General features: G+C 35.7%; 1 protein-coding gene across 1 annotated transcript; it reads left to right on the plus strand.

Moving 5' to 3' along the window:
• Nucleotides 1-9,177: 9,177 nt before the first annotated feature.
• On the plus strand, nt 9,178-16,213 carry LOC129439376 (polyunsaturated fatty acid 5-lipoxygenase-like). The gene is made up of 12 exons (XM_073860803.1): nt 9,178-9,194; nt 9,296-9,415; nt 9,500-9,609; nt 9,698-9,870; nt 10,028-10,171; nt 10,296-10,499; nt 11,033-11,119; nt 14,085-14,254; nt 14,396-14,517; nt 14,674-14,774; nt 14,871-15,041; nt 16,034-16,213. Exons 1-12 carry the CDS (start codon nt 9,178-9,180, stop codon nt 16,211-16,213), a joined length of 1,599 nt encoding a protein of 532 aa, XP_073716904.1.
• The last annotated feature ends 283 nt before the right edge of the window (nt 16,214-16,496 follow it).

Below are 16,496 nucleotides of genomic sequence, written 5' to 3' on the forward strand. Positions count from 1 at the left end.
ACCCCATAAATAAAGAGTACTGATTTTATACTTGAAGTATTAAAATATTAATGTAAAAGCTTGAAGGTTAATAGATATTAATAAAATGACACATATTAGTAGGAATACAAGATTCATGAATGTGTCAAAGTGTGCCCAGAATGCCAGGCCAGGGAGAGGTGGTAGGAAGGCTCACACACCAACTTAATTCACAAGATGTTTATTCTGCAGCGTGGCACAAGTGACGTAAACATAAAAGTGCAACAAGAAAAATAACACTTTACAATCTAGTGATGAGGTGGCTGGTTGCTCAAACCACGCCCGCCTAGCTCGATTCTAGTGACAGCTGTGACAGTTCATCCGTCACTCAAGTGGCCACGCCTTTAATTATGCAGAACTTTAAGGCTTAGTATAATTTAAACGGATGAGTTACAAAAAAATTAAACTCAAATAGCACACTCTGGATTGTGGACCTCCTCAGAGTGACATAATTTAGTGCAGAACTTAGGGACCCTTGACGCGAGTCCAAGAGGGCGCATCAGAGTCGTGTTTTGGGAATGTTTGAGACTCGAGCGTCATGCCGGAAATAGGAGGAGAAGTTGCCCATCAGTGTGAACTCCTCCCTTCCGTTTTCTGATTGGTCTGATTGATCTTTCGCAAGGACTACTACTGGGTTGGTAAAGTGCGCAAAGACTGTTGCAATGCAGCCTTTGCCAAAGACCCGCATCAAGGGTTTAAAGGGGTGAACTGCACACTTTGGAGAACAATGACAGATGGGTCCTCTTTAGAAACTTCTTCAGGAGATGACCCAGGTTTTATTTCTGGGCTAGGATTTTAATCATACAATACCGCAAAAGTAATCTTTGCATTGTCAAGGCATCAAACAAATGTACATAGTTTACTTTGCATTTATTTATATTATATTTTTGTTTCTTTAAATTTGAGATTTTTTGATAATTATAATAGGCTTTATGCCCAGCTGCACTACTTCCTGAACTTCAGCCAGCTCATTGTTTCCTGTCTGCCATTATTGGACAAACTGATTAATCCAGGTGTGCCTGACCTCAGTAGTCACAACAACAATAATCAGACACACCTGGATTAATCAGTTTGTCCAATAATGGCAGACATGAAACAAGGAGCTGGCTGAAGTTCAGGAAGTAGTGCAGATAAAGCCTATTGTTGTACAGTTGCAGTTCCAGTGTATTGATGGACAAAAAATAAAGGGTAAACCATAGAGGCATGTGATGTATTTATTTTCATATATATTAGATATTTATTTATTTTTACATGTTTGACAAATTTTAACATAACTATTCTTGTTAGTGTTATTAATATTTACATAACAGGGACAGAAATAAACTTTGCTATCAAATAAAACAAAACTATTTTATTCTTGTAACAAATTTATTTTTATCATCAAATATTATTATTATATTTTATTTCAGGATGTCAATTACTCAATTTCTCTTATAATGGAAAATAAAATTACATTCTACAAAAATGAAACTGCACTGATTTATTTTTATGTCTTAATGAAGACACAAATTATTATTAAATTAAAATAAATAAAAAATATGAAATAGAAACAAACATTTTTGAATAATACATTCATGGTTGTGCCATATAATTTATGGGAATTTGTTTCAACAATGACTATGATCAATATTTTTTTATAAAAAGGGTTTTAAATCATACCTTTTAAAAGTCTTTTAATGTTTACATTTCTTTTAAACTTTTTAATGTTAAAATCATTGTTCGTTTAAATTGTCTTGTTTTATTATGCCTTACTGTAACACTTTTTCTTTAAAATGTAAAATGCTTTATAAATAAAATTTATTATTATTATATAAATTATATAGATTAATCTTTGTTAAAGATGTTTTTGTTGTTTGATTAAAATTAAGTAGCTACGCATAACAGCATAGGTGTAACTTTAAATTATAGCTGGAAATCAATATGATGATGATTTCACAACTCATTGCCCTAAGACATAATTACTGATTTTTCCAAGGAAATCTGGAGGGCCGGCCCGTCCTACACGTAATACAGGCAGTCACTAAGTGTCAATCTAAATGCTTCTGCAGAAGAGACAAACCTGTTAAACCTGTTAAACTACAATTCATTATAATGTAAAACAAGCATTATCATCTCACTTTCATTGAAATGTTATCTTCAATAGATACTTCAATACTGCAATAAAAATAGCAATTACATAACGATACATGAGTAGATATACAGTACACAAGAAAAGTTTTAATGAGCATCCATTTTACATTCTATTTATTAAGATACAAACTGAAAATACAGGAAATATGTTCACAAAATGAAAAAAATGTCTTCTTTAGTTAAAAGTCTGTATAGTGTGACATTGGCACTAAACTCATCTTAAACTCCTTTGAAGAGACTGAAGTCCTAAAGTCATGAGATTAGAATTAGGATTTCATTTTATTTTATTTAGGTTTAAGAGATCCTGTGAATTCCTGTTACGTTTCAAGTGTAAAAGGAGATCAAACACTTCATAATTTTGCTTATAATTTTATGTTATATTTTAATACTGCATACAGATTTCCTGTATTTTCTGGTCGTATTTTAATAAAGAGACTGAGAATTTTTTTATTTATGATCACTTCTAAAACAACAAATCTAATGAAGGCGAGACTTTTGTACAGTTTTATAGGGGTGTCGAAATGTTAATAGAAATAAACTTTGCTATCAAATAAAACAAAACAATTTTATTCTTGTAACAAATGTATTATTATTCAATATTATTAATATATTTTATTTCAGTATGTCAATTACTCAATTTCTCTTTTAATGTAAAATAAATCACAATCTACAAAAATGAAACTGCACAGATTTATTTTAAGTCATGATGAAGACAAAAAATGATTATTAAATTAAAATAAATAAAAATTATGAAATAGAACCAAACATCTTGTTTTTAATAATATATTCATGGTTGTGCCATATAATTTATGGGAATTCGTTTAAACAATAACTTGGGATAATTTTTTGAAAAAGGGTTTTAAAACATAAATTTTTTAAGTCTTTTAATGTTTACCTTTCTTTTAAACTTTTAATGTTAAAATCATTGTTATAGTTTAAATTACCTTGTTTTATTATGCCTTACTGTAGCACTTTAAAATTTTCTTTAAAATGTAAAGTGCTTTATAAATAAAATTAATTATTATTATATAAATAATATAGATTCATCTTTGTTAAAGATGTTTTTGTTGTTTGATTAAAATTAAATAGCTACACAAAACAGCATAGCTGTAACTTTAAATTATAGCTGGAAACCAATATGATGATGAAACATGTGTTTCACAACTCATTGCCTTAAGACATAACTACTGATTTTTCCAAGGAAATCTGCAGGGCCGGCCCGTCCTACACGTAATACAGGCGGACTAAGTGTCAATCTAAATGCTTCTGCAGAGGAGAGAAACCTGTTAAACCTGTTAAACTACAATTCATTATAATGTAAAACAGGCATTATCATCTCACTTTCATTGAAATGTTATCTTCAATAGATACTTCATAATTGTCAGAACTCAAAATCTGCTTTGAGGGCTCTCTGGTTACATGCAATGAAAATAGCAATGACATAACTACATATATGTATACAGTACACAAGAAAAGTTTTAATGAGCATCCATATTTATTTTACATTCTGTTTATAAAGACACATGCCAAAAATACAGGAAATATGTTCACACAATGAAAAAAAAGATCAAATGTCATCAAATGACCTCTTTTGGCACTAAACCCACACTGAAAAAAAATATTCATTGAATTTAATAAATTTTTTTAAGGTAAGTGGTTGCAATCAATTTATTTAAGCTACATTTAAACAAATGTTTTATATTTTATTTTACTTTACTCATCTTTTTGTTTAAATGTAGCTTAAATAAATTGATTGCAACCACTTACATTAAAAAATTTATTAAATTCAATGAATAATTTTTTTTCAGTGTACAACTCTCAGTAAAATAAAGGATGTGGTCTTCAATTAAAGATCTGTATAATCTTTATACACTGAAAAAAATGATTAATTCAATTTACTCAATTTTTTAAGGTAAGTGGTTGCAATCAATTTATTTAAGCTACATTAAAACAAAAAAGATTAGTAACGTAAAATAAAATATAAAACTTTTGTTTAAATGTAGCTTAAATAAATTGATTGACAACCACTTACCTTAAAAAATTGAGTAAATTGAACGAATCATTTTTTTCAGTGTAAATAAATGATTTTTGCACTGCTATCACTGTGTATATGTAAATCATATTTTTCACTTAATTATTATACTTTACTTTCTAGCAGCATTCAGAGTGGAAAGCAAAGAATTTCATTGTAAAGGGACTGTGCACATATCAGTAAAGACTTTGAACTTGAACAATTAAAAAAGTACAGTGCACTGCAGTTGTTTTTAAAACTGGCAGATAATATGAATTTAAAGCAACACTATGTCGTTTTTTTTACCTTTAAATAATGTCTCGAAAATTATTTCAGAGATAGAACAACTTTTAACTGGACAAATTGTACTGTTGCTGCAACCTGAGCAGCCTCCTAGCTGCTACAAGCACACTCTAAAAGTGGCGGTGGAGGGTAGGAAACACAGCCCGCCCCTCCCCCTGCCTGCAGAATAGTGTCTGATACCAGGCACTGTTGCGCTTTTTAACCACATGGGGGAGCTGTAAGTCATTTTTACATGGAAACTACATAGTGTTGCTTTAATATACAAAAGATGGGCTTATCTATCACTAAATGATTTTGTTCAACAGATACCAAGGGATGTGTCCTAGTTGGGGGGATATCATACTTGTTTGCATGGGATGGTGATACCTAAACCAGAGTAGGTATTTGCATTGAGCCTCGGGCTTTGAGGTGGGGTCTCCATCACTGTAACTACTCTTTATGCTAGTTTAACCAATCAAGACAGGCAGCAATGGACTAGACTCTCAGTGTATCGTATATATAGAGATGTCACACACCTGTAGATCAAACCTTCATGATGGCGACGAAAAGAGCACAACCTTCACAGGCTGGCATGCGCACAGCTAAACAGTTACGGACAGAAACTGCAGCTCTTTATTCAGGTATGCAAGTTTTTATCAATTTTTTTCCTTTTCTGCCAATCAGCACCAACATTTAGAGATAATTATTTGCCAGTTGATTTAATGTCTGCATGCTCTTTCTCAATAATTACAATTACAGGCTTTATCATTTCTATTGTAAAGAATTGGACAAATATTAAAGATTTAAACGGATTTAGGTTAGGTAAATCATTTGGCCATAAGCGTTTTCTTAATCTAAAAAGCTTATTTCTTTAGGGTAGCTTTCACCAAAAAACATTTTTTGACGAACTGGGGACTTCAATACTATTACGTCCGTTGCATTCTCTAATGGTATACCCTCCGCGTCACATATTGACGAATGGTCAAGTGTCGTCAAATATTGACGACATGGGGTGAGACTGTGTTATAACACGGTCTTATTTTCTGTGGTTTTATATTTGACTTGTTTTATGTATTGTTTGTATAATTGTTTGTTTCTTTATTCCCTTGTGCAGCGCTTTGAGATGCTACCTTTAAAGGCGCTATAGAAAATAAAGTTTATTATTATTACTAGTATTATTATTATTATTATTATTATTATAAAATTGAAGTAAAAATAACAATCTCCAGGCCGTTGGCGCCTCTGCAGGCATTTGTTATAACAAACAATATTATTATTTTTTTTTATTACATACTGTATATTTGAATGTTTTTGTTTAATAAAACCATGTGTTTACTTGGTTTTGATACTTAATGTATGGCAAAAGAGTTGGGTCCAGATCAACCTGACCATTTCCCGTGATTATGGTACTGTCCCGTTTACAGGGGATGTGTGTAAATCCTTAAATATTTTTACTACAACCACGGTTTTACTACAAATTAAACCTAAAACATTTCCTAAAAAAAGAGTTTGATGCAGTCATACAGGAGCACTTGACTTGAATGAAAGTACGCAGGCACTGCTTGCATGATCTGTCCCCTATTGTCTAATATATATATATATTTTATTTATTTTTATTTATTTATTTCAGAGTGGAGAATATATTTTACCATTCCACTAAGTTTGTCAACTTGTGACATTTTTATGTGATTAATCTGCATTTTTGTATCTCATAGCAAATCCAATTTATTGTAGCCTATGCTAAAGAGCTTGTCAAATATGGATATTTGTTTTTTTGATAGATCAACTGACTGCAAAGCATGCTGAATCCAATAAAAAACAGCCTGAGGAAGAAACCATGTGTGCTGATCCTGTACCATGTCAGTCTAATGGTGTTATGGAGGTCTCAGTGCAAACCTTGTCTGCTACTACCAGGATGGCCTTAGGGTTATCAAGAGGTACGCCCAGTGATGCTTAATCTGAATATTAAAAAGTGCAGATACAAACTTTTGAAACTCTTTTGTTTTTATATCAGCTGTAAAATAAGTGCTGATCTACCGCAAACATAACAAGCTCTTAAGGTGACATTGGAGTTAAAAAATCTACATTTTAGTTTCATGTGCTCACGTGAAACTTTCGCGTGCTCACGTGAAACTTACTCGTGCTCACATGAAATTTAAGCGTGCTCACGTGAAACTTTCGCGTGCTCATGTGAAACCTTCATGTGCAGAATTTTTTAAAAAGATTAGTTTTGTGTGCTCACATGAAACTTTGGCTATCACGTGTGCACACGAAAGTTTCACGTGCGCACACGATAGTTTCACGTGCGCACCCGAAACTAAACTTTATTTAAGTTTTGCTCCATGTCGATTTAGGGGCTCCGTACTACCAGGAATTACTACAAATAAGTAGTAGTAATACAAATACTTACTGTTAAAAATTTGTGAACTAAAACGTTTAACCCTCAACCGATCAAAGTCATTTGGAAAAAAACATAAGGGGCTGCAGTCTCTAAAGCAGCCCCCCACACATACACTTTGTGGTCCCAGGACAATAAATAAATAAATAAGAGAACCAAAAAGTGTTTTTGAAGTTATGGAATAATTGCCAGCATGCATTAGATTTGCCAAAATCTTATCCAATTTTAAATCTGTAACAAAAAAAAATTATTGGCATTTCACATTGCTTTATTTGTATTTTTTTGAGTTCTTTCTTAAACCCTTTATTATTTTGCTGCTTGATTATTTTGTGTATGCGTTTCTTTCTTTCATGCAGACACACAGTCGACCTACAGTGTGTTTATATATACTGGTGATGAGGGAATAAGTAATGTTTCTGTAACACTTATGGATGCAAAAGACCAGAGCAGTGACAGAATCCTGGGAATGAAACCTTTTTTTTTAAAACCTACTTCAATGGTAAGAATATGATTATTTTATAACAATACTGTATATGAATATGATTTGGTCTGGATATGTTGTGTCTTGTTGGTGCGCCTACTATATAAATAATAACTAGTCAGAACATTTTTTATTTTCTCTGTAGCCTTGAAATAGTAGCTCCGCCACTGTGGGAATGGTTTAATGTGGGGAAATTACCTGTTAACATAGATAGTGGAGTACACTAAACGTATTCTCTTTACCATAAACACATATTCAGAAAATCACCCAGTGAAAAGGTAAAAATGCTGAAAACATAAAAAATAAGAAACCATTTTCGATGGAATATAGAAAAAGAAGCTAAACACACACACACGTTAATATAAATGATAGCACCACAATGATAATAGGCCTACCAATAATACCCTGTTATATTTTCCCAGCTCTAGATCAAATGCTGCAAGACTTAACTAATGAAATAATCAAATCAAAACCAGCCTGATAAAATAAATGTGCCCATTTCCATCTACCTGGGCACCTTAATAGATCAGCAGGTTGGCAAAAGTAGGATTAATACCTCTTTACCAAAACCTTTGTGAGAGATGTGTGTATGTTTGTTTTCCCCATAACACATATCTAATAAGATGATGTTACAGGAGATTGACATCCCCGTGAAGGACACCCTTGGAGACATTGTCCAGGTGAAACTTGAAAACAGCAGTTCTGAATGGTATTGTAGACACATCGAAGTGAAAACTCCCTCTGGAAAGTGCATTATGTTCCCCTGTTATCGCTGGATAGACAGAAATGAAGTGATTATCAGAGAGGGCAGTGGTATGTACAGACTTATTATCTGTTTATTATCTAGTTGTCAATAAAGCATTATCGTTGTTGTTGCTGTTGTTTGTGTGCTTTATGTTTTTCTTTGTGTGTTCACTCAGCTCGACTGCCTCAGGATGACATAGAATTGTTTAAAAAGCAAAGAGAAAAAGAATTGGAATCTAGAAGGGAAATATTCAGGTTTGATGAAACATTCTTAAGCAATATAAGTTTTTTCTTTATTACCGATACAGTTCATTATGATATGAATGCTGATTTTTTTTTATAAATGTTGGAAATAGTTGTGCTGCTTAATTTTCTTTGTAATTTGTGATCATTTAAAAAGTAAAAAGAGCAACATTTATTCAAATACGGAACTCTTTTTTATCATATAAATTACAAATTTGAATCAGTTTATAACATCCTTGCTGGATGCAAGACAATCGCTTTCTGGCAATGATGACACTTTCTAGATAACTTTCTTGAACAAGTTTCCCTTAGTAAAATATTATTGCCCACAAGCCTTAAAGCAATTTTTTTCTTAGGCAGCCCAGTCTCACAAAATTTTGTTATATAGTGACGTAATTTTTATATTCTTTTTTATTCTTTATTATCACGAATTTCCGCGTTTTTTCATGACCGTATAACGAATTCCTGTTTTCGTGTGATTATCACGTATTGGTTACTCAACTGTTTTGCCCTATTTTCTTACCATTGTCGTTTCGGTTTAGGGTTAGATTTACATAAAATGACATCCTTACCCAAACCCAACTCTAACCCTAACGCCAGGCGCCATATAAAAAATAAAATCAGAAAAAATAGTATAAACCAATGTATAAAGTGACATTCTAATGCAAGAACCAAATCTAACCCTAAACGAAGCGACAATGGTTTAAAAATAGGAAAAAACAGTTGAGTAACCAATACGTGATACTCATATGGAAACAGGAATTCATTATACTATACGGAAATTGGTGATAATATCACGAAAAAAGAATCAAAAAATTACGTGACTATATCACAAAACCTTGTGAGGTAGAATTTACATAAGGTGTAGTCATGCTACACCATCTCTTGTAAAGCCAGGCTAATATTCTGTTTACAAATATTTACACACAAAATAAATAAATAAATTAAAACACTTCACCTTTAAATGATTTAATTTTTCTTGTTGAAGATGGATCCAGAAGCGCCCAGGCTTCCCTCGGTCCTTGGATGCCGAACTGAAAGATCTTCCTTTGGAAGTTAAGTTTGATAAAGTGAAAGAATCAGACTTCGATGGGAATTTCCGTACAGTGTAAGTTTGGGGAAATGTCCTTGTTTATTTCTTTCCGAGTTTTCCTGTGCATGTCTATAATTTTATTGAATGCTTCTGTTTCAGGATTAATGAAGCAGGATTGGACAAACTCTTAAGTTACATTCAGTCCTGGAAAGACATACATGATTTTGAAAAGATATTTAGAGTAATCTACGTAAAGGACGCGACACTAGGTTTGGATTGTTTATTTATGCATTTTTTACACATGTAAAGCCTTTGATTGACAGTTGACTTAATTTTATTTTTTTCAAAACTGGACAGAAAATATGATCCAAGACTGGAATACGGATTACATGTTTGGCTATCAGTTCTTGAATGGTTGCAATCCTGTGATGATCAGGAAATGCAAGAAACTTCCAGACAAATTTCCAGTCACACATGAGATGGTGAAGGGCTCTCTGCAGAGAGGTCTCACGCTACAAGAGGAAATAGAGGTTAGAAACATTAACCAGTATTGTCAGATCTAAGATTCGCTTGATGTATGATATCATTTACATAATTTAGTAAATGTCTCGGTTCAATGTTATTTTAACCTACAAACCTTGTGTTACAAACTATCTGTGTACACAAAATAAATCTCTGTCTTTACAGAAAGGAAACATCTACATAGCGGATTATGAAATCTTGGATGGATTGCCAGCCAATAAAACAAAAAAATCTCAGTTCTATTTGACTGCACCCATCTGCCTACTGTACAACAACAGACTGAACCAAATTGTGCCAATTGCAATTCAGGTACAGTGTGTGTCCCATAAGAGTCAGCGTCGACTAAAAACATAATTCAAAAAAAAAATGAAAATGCTTTTGCTGTGACTTCATTTATTGATGTAAATGTTTGTTGTCTGCTTGACTAAAACAGCTCAGTCAAAAACCAGGGAAAAAGAGCCCGGTTTTTCTCCCAGATGATAATGAATTTGATTGGATGCTTGCCAAGATGTGGGTGAGATCTTCTGACTTCAATGTACACCAGCTGGTCACACACCTTCTCAAGACACATCTGATATCAGAGGTTTTTGAAGTAGCCATGTACAGACAGCTCTCTACGGTCCACCCTGTGTACAAGGTACAGTATATGCTTTTCCATACACAGTCATAATATTTAGATTCAATGCAAACCAAAGAGTCTTAAAGACATTTACTTCTTTTCATTACACCTCAATATATTGGTAACTGCATAATTTGGAGGCGTCAACACAACGGCACCTATCAATGCTCATGGAATCCTGTTACATTTACTTGGTGTGAAGAAATGAGAAATGTCAGAAAAATATAACTTCCCAAACAATGTCTCTATCTCAGTATGGAAAGACAGGGAAATACCAGACGTTTTTGTCAGACAGGCTTTGCAGATGCCATTTGTATTCGCATTTGCACTTGTAGTGATGTCATTGGCATTGGCATGTTCATTGGCGTAATTGGACATACACTCCAGACACCGGTCATACTAAACTCATTCACTAATGTGCCCCCCCCCCCAGTAGACACAGCACAATTTCCCTTTCGAAAGGGAACCATTTTTCCTGTTTGAGGTTATGCTTTTCAAATACAGTTTTATGATTTATGCACACGTTTAAATGGTTTGTTTGCTTCTTACAGTTACTGACACCTCATGTCCGTTTCACAATTGCAATCAATGCAGAGGCCCGTGAAAAGCTCATCGGTGATGACGGGGTCTTCAGCAGGGTAACTTTACAATTCATTACTGTATTTATTTATCTGTCAGGGATGGAGGTGGATGAACCCAAGTGCAGACAGCTCTCAACTCAAAAAGACTTTTATTAATAAACAAAAACTCCCTCGAGGGGGTAAACAAGACAAGAATTAAATTAAATAAAAGACATGGCAAAAACAAGACAAGACTCCTGACGTGTTACACAAATACATACAATGATACCACAAAGACAAGAGACACAATGGCATTAAAATAGGGAAACTAATTAGGGGACAATAACAAACAGGTGAGGAAACTAATCATACATAATTAGAAAACAGGAGGGTAAGGTTAAGACTAAAGACAGGAGAGCACGTGCCATACATAACACATAGGTCACGTGACTCTCCACACAAACACAGAACACATATACAGGGGTATCAGGATCCTGGCACCAAACAAGACTAAATACACTTAATAACATTTGGGATCCTGACACTACCCCGCCCTTAAGGGATGCCACACGGCATCCCAACACAACATGACATAAAACAATAAACAGTCCAACGGCCAGAAGGCCGACAGTGCCCAATGTCCGGACCCCCGAAAACAAGAAGGCGGGACAGACGGTCTCCGCCAAGGAAGTGGGCCCGGAACCCAGCACCACTCGGCCCGCCGACCTCAAACAGGACACAGGACATGCCGTACAGGAACGCTCACGGGGCTCACTGACCAGTGAGCATCCCGGAGCTTGCTGGCCGATCCTCTGTCGCGGGGCTCGCTGCAAAGAGCTCAATCGCGGCGACAGTCCGATGTGCAAACACTCCCACGGGATCCGCCGACCAGGAACTTCCCGCGAATCTCTCCTTCCCGGCACTTATCCGCGGGGCTCACCGACCAGCACACTCCCGTGGGGCTCGTTGATCCGGATCTGTCCCGCGGAGCTCCCCGAACAGGAACACTCCCGCGAAGCTCGTCGACCAGTAGCCCTACCGAAGACGCCACCGGTCAGGAACACACCCGCGGGGCTCACTGCACGGCCACAGGAACACAACTCCACAGACAACGGCAGGACGGGGCAGGACTGGACAGACATCAGGACAAGGCAGGACTGGACGGACAGGAACACTCAACGAAGACGAACTGAACAAGGTAACCAAAACCAAAACAGAGCTGTCTGCTGGGTTCAAGAATGGTGGTATCATTCTGTCAGGGATGGAGGTGGATGAACCCAAGTGCAGACAGCTCTCAACTCAAAAAGACTTTTATTAATAAACAAAAACTCCCTCGAGGGGGTAAACAAGACAAGAATTAAATTAAATAAAAGACATGGCAAAAACAAGACAAGACTCCTGACGTGTTACACAAATACATACAATGATACCACAAAGACAAGAGACACAATGGCATTAAAATAGGGAAACTAATTAGGGGACAATAACAAACAGGTGAGGAAACTAATCATACATAATTAGAAAACAGGAGGGTAAGGTTAAGACTAAAGACAGGAGAGCACGTGCCACACATAACACATAGGTCACGTGACTCTCCACACAAACACAGAACACATATACAGGGGTGTCAGGATCCTGGCACCAAACAAGACTAAATACATTTAATAACATTTGGGATCCTGACATTTATCCACAGATAACAATCCCAAGCATTTCTGTTTTTTATGTGATGATATTGTCTTTGTCAATATAATGACTTGCATGTGTTCACAGTCGACTCGTTCAACTTACGTGCATTGTGACATATTGCAATACCTCTCACTGCACTCGTTCTGAAACAAATAAGTAGTATCAGAAATATGGAGCCAGAATGATCTCAATAATAATTCATGCAAAAAACACGATGCATACGCGTAGGCAAATTTACACGCATGAAACCTAGTTCATATACACAAAATATACATATATTCACAAAAACGATTCACAAAATAAAAAGACATATTCATAAAATACGTTTCACAATCGAAAAACACAATTCACAAAGTTTACACTGTGAATGTGCAAATCGTCTTTTTTGTGTGTGAATCGGTGTGCATTTTTTAGACTTTCCTGGCAGCGCACTTCTCCAATGTGGGTCACTCACTCTTTAGCCAGTCAGATGCGAGCTCACCATTCAACCAATCATAACCCGCCAAGAGTAAAATTCACACACACGGATACAAAGCGATTCACACACGAAAAAGACGATTCGCACATTTACAGTCACAATAAACTTGTGATTTTTTTAATAATATCTTGATATCGTTAGTTATCTACAGTACTTGTATTCAGGGGCGATTCTAGGATTTTCATTTTGGAATGAAATTTCAATGAGAGTATAATAGAATAAAGAAATAATATATCAGTAATTTTTTTGTGATTGTTGCGAGCAAAAATCCTTGATATTGCGGCACGTTTTCTTAAAAAATGCGATGGAATATGCGGGATATTTATAACATTTTATGCGATTAAATTGCGGGAACTTGCAAAAATTGCGGGATCTTGCAAAAACTGTGGAAACTTGCCTACTGCAATAAATAGGCGTTTGACGGCTTTTACACCAAAGCCATTTGGGTTGGGCACTTACGGTGACACAATACACATCTGGTCCGAACTTTACTTCCGGTTTCAGTTTTTTAATGGTCCGACTGAACTCTTGAACAAATACCTGGTTGAAAATAACAAATGTTTTGGTTCCTAGGTAATCTACGTGTTGTTTATTTTGCTTGTTATATAAATAAACTATGTTTACAGTACTTTGTACAGTACACAGCTTGTTTATATTGTTACTGCTGAAACCGTCTATATGAATAACTATTATCAGACCTGCCCTCACAGCCTCAAAACATTACCGGCCCACCGGGAATAGTCCTGACTATCCCGATTGCCACTCCGCCACTGTCCTCTATGGTCACTTCAGTAGGCTAAATGTGCTTATATGGCCTAGTTATTTTCAGAAAATACTTTATTAACTGTCATTATTAACTGAATTATCTGTTTCCAGATTAGTAGCATAACTGGAGATGGGATTAATCAATTGCTGGGAAGAGCCATGGAGACTTTAACCCTCAAGTCCCTGTGTTTCCCTGACACAATAAAAGCTCGAGAAATGGAAAAGGCACCCAAGTACTATTATAGAGATGATGGCATGTTGATCTGGGAGGCAATAAACGGGTAGGTTGTTGCATAACAACAGATTCTGTAATACTAGTGCAAAAATACAAATTAGCCCACATACACGCCAATGAATATGTTTAGCATCCAGAGGTTTGTTTTTTCATTTGTTAACCTGTTATCTTATTGATCTTCCTGTAGTTTTGTTTCTGATGTGATTGAGATCTACTATGACAGCGATGAGAAGGTTCAAAAAGATGTGGAGATTCAAGAATTTGTTAAGGACGTTTCCATATTTGGCATGCAGGATTCTAAGGGTGACAGTGAGTACAGATTCAGCTTTATCAGAATTGTCAGTGCACGTTTGTCTGTGCAAGCATGAATGATTATTTTTATTCTTGTATATTATATATAATGCATGTTTGTGTGAATCAAATCAACTGTACACAAGATAAATTCATATTGCCATTGTTTCCCAGAGTTTCCACAGTCTCTGAATACTCGAGCGGAGCTAATCGAGTACCTGACTGCTGTGATATTTACAGCTTCAGCACAACATGCTGCAGTCAACTTTGGACAGGTGAGATAACACGCTTTCAGATCATTAAAAAGTGCTTGGAAAAGTTTTTTATGATATCTATAAGCTAACATCTTCAATTAAACTTTTGCATTCCAGTTTGACTGGTATGCCTGGATCCCCAACAGTCCTTCCTGCATGCGCAAGCCGCCTCCTGAACAGAAGGATGAAGTGGATTTGAATTATATCATGGAGACTTTGCCTGACCGTAGTTGTTCCAGTGTGGTTTTAGGAACAGTTTGGACCCTCAGTCGGTTCCAGAAAAATGAGGTTTGACATCTGATTTGGATAAACTTTTCACTTAAAATTGTAGAGGTTATGGCTGCAGCCTTGTCTGAATTAATGTGATCAAAAAATTAACCTGTTACTAGTTGAGGGTTCAGACCATCAAAGTAGATTGTAGCAGCATCTGGTGGTGAGGTTGTGAACTGCAACCAACAGCTAAGTCCCTTCCCTTTCAAAGCATATAGAGAAGCTACGGTAGCCATCACAGGACAAATATGTCATCATCTGAGACAATAGCCGTTTCTCAATGTCAAGGATACTTCCTTGGCAGGACTAGTCCTTACAAGTCACTTCCTTCAGATGCTAGGTGAGGCTCCTTTTAAGCATTCGAGAACACGTTAAATGGTACAGGCTAGCAAGTGCACGTCATTACGTCATTGCGTGATTGAAAGGTGTGCTTTCGGTGCTGCGCGCATATGATTGTGGGTGGTTTCAGCACGTGAAGACAGCGAAGGATATGCATCCTTTCCTGTATATGGGATATTTCTCAAACCAAGGACTCAGTCCTTGGCTGAAATTCCGAGGATCCTCGACATTGGAACAGTCCTTCGACGGACGTCGATGACGTAGCATCCTCGAAAATTTGGCTTCCGAGGATCCTTCCTTGACATTGAGAAACGGCTACAGTAGTGACGAAACTTTAGGTCTACTGTAGAAACATTGTGGTGCAAAATGGCGACTTCCATGTAAGGAGACCCATCGTGTATGTAGATAAAAACGGCTCATTCTAATGTAATCAAAGCAGAGCGGTTCATTATACACCACTGATAATATAGTAATCTATGTTATATTTAATTTTTGTCAATAGATCCTTCTCAAATTTGCACACTACACCTTTAAGCATGTTACCCCAGAATTGTACAAGTATTTTAAAGAGTTATGGCAAAAATATAAATAAAACCCTTTGCCATATTACGAGCAGTGAATGTTGCAGTAAATGATGTTGTTTTCTCTAAAGAATTTACTCTTTTCCGCAGCGGTACTTGGGCATGTATCCAGATATGCATTTTACGGAGCCAGCAGTGAAGGACGCCATTAAGAAATTCGGCAAGAAACTAGAAAATGTGACTGACAGCATTGAGCGCTGGAATAAAGCATTATCAATGGGTTATTGTTATCTGTCCCCAAACAAAATCCCCAACAGTGTTGCAATTTAAGAAATACTTCTAGAAACATATTGCCAGCCCTAACCATAGCATTACGGTCAATGAATGCGCGACAAACACAGTGCACAACACAGATAATGAAATCGTTTTCAGAAATGATCTTTGATTTATGCCTTAATGGTCCGACTCATGCTGGCAAAAATATTTACACATTCATGTTATAATCAATTTATTATTGTCTTTTCTTTTCTGTATTAACATAAACCTGCATAATCCTATATCCATGGTATTCATTGAAACATCTTTTGATTCATATTCATTTACATTACTTATG

This window comes from Misgurnus anguillicaudatus, chromosome 22 (assembly GCF_027580225.2).
Source record: "Misgurnus anguillicaudatus chromosome 22, ASM2758022v2, whole genome shotgun sequence".
Classification (NCBI taxonomy): Eukaryota; Metazoa; Chordata; class Actinopteri; order Cypriniformes; family Cobitidae; genus Misgurnus; species Misgurnus anguillicaudatus.

Coding starts and splice junctions, on each gene's coding strand:
- LOC129439376 (XM_073860803.1), top strand. Junction 11,120..14,084: donor ATGACGGGGTCTTCAGCAGG/GTAACTTTACAA, acceptor ATCTGTTTCCAG/ATTAGTAGCATAACTGGAGA. Junction 14,518..14,673: donor GCAGGATTCTAAGGGTGACA/GTGAGTACAGAT, acceptor ATTGTTTCCCAG/AGTTTCCACAGTCTCTGAAT.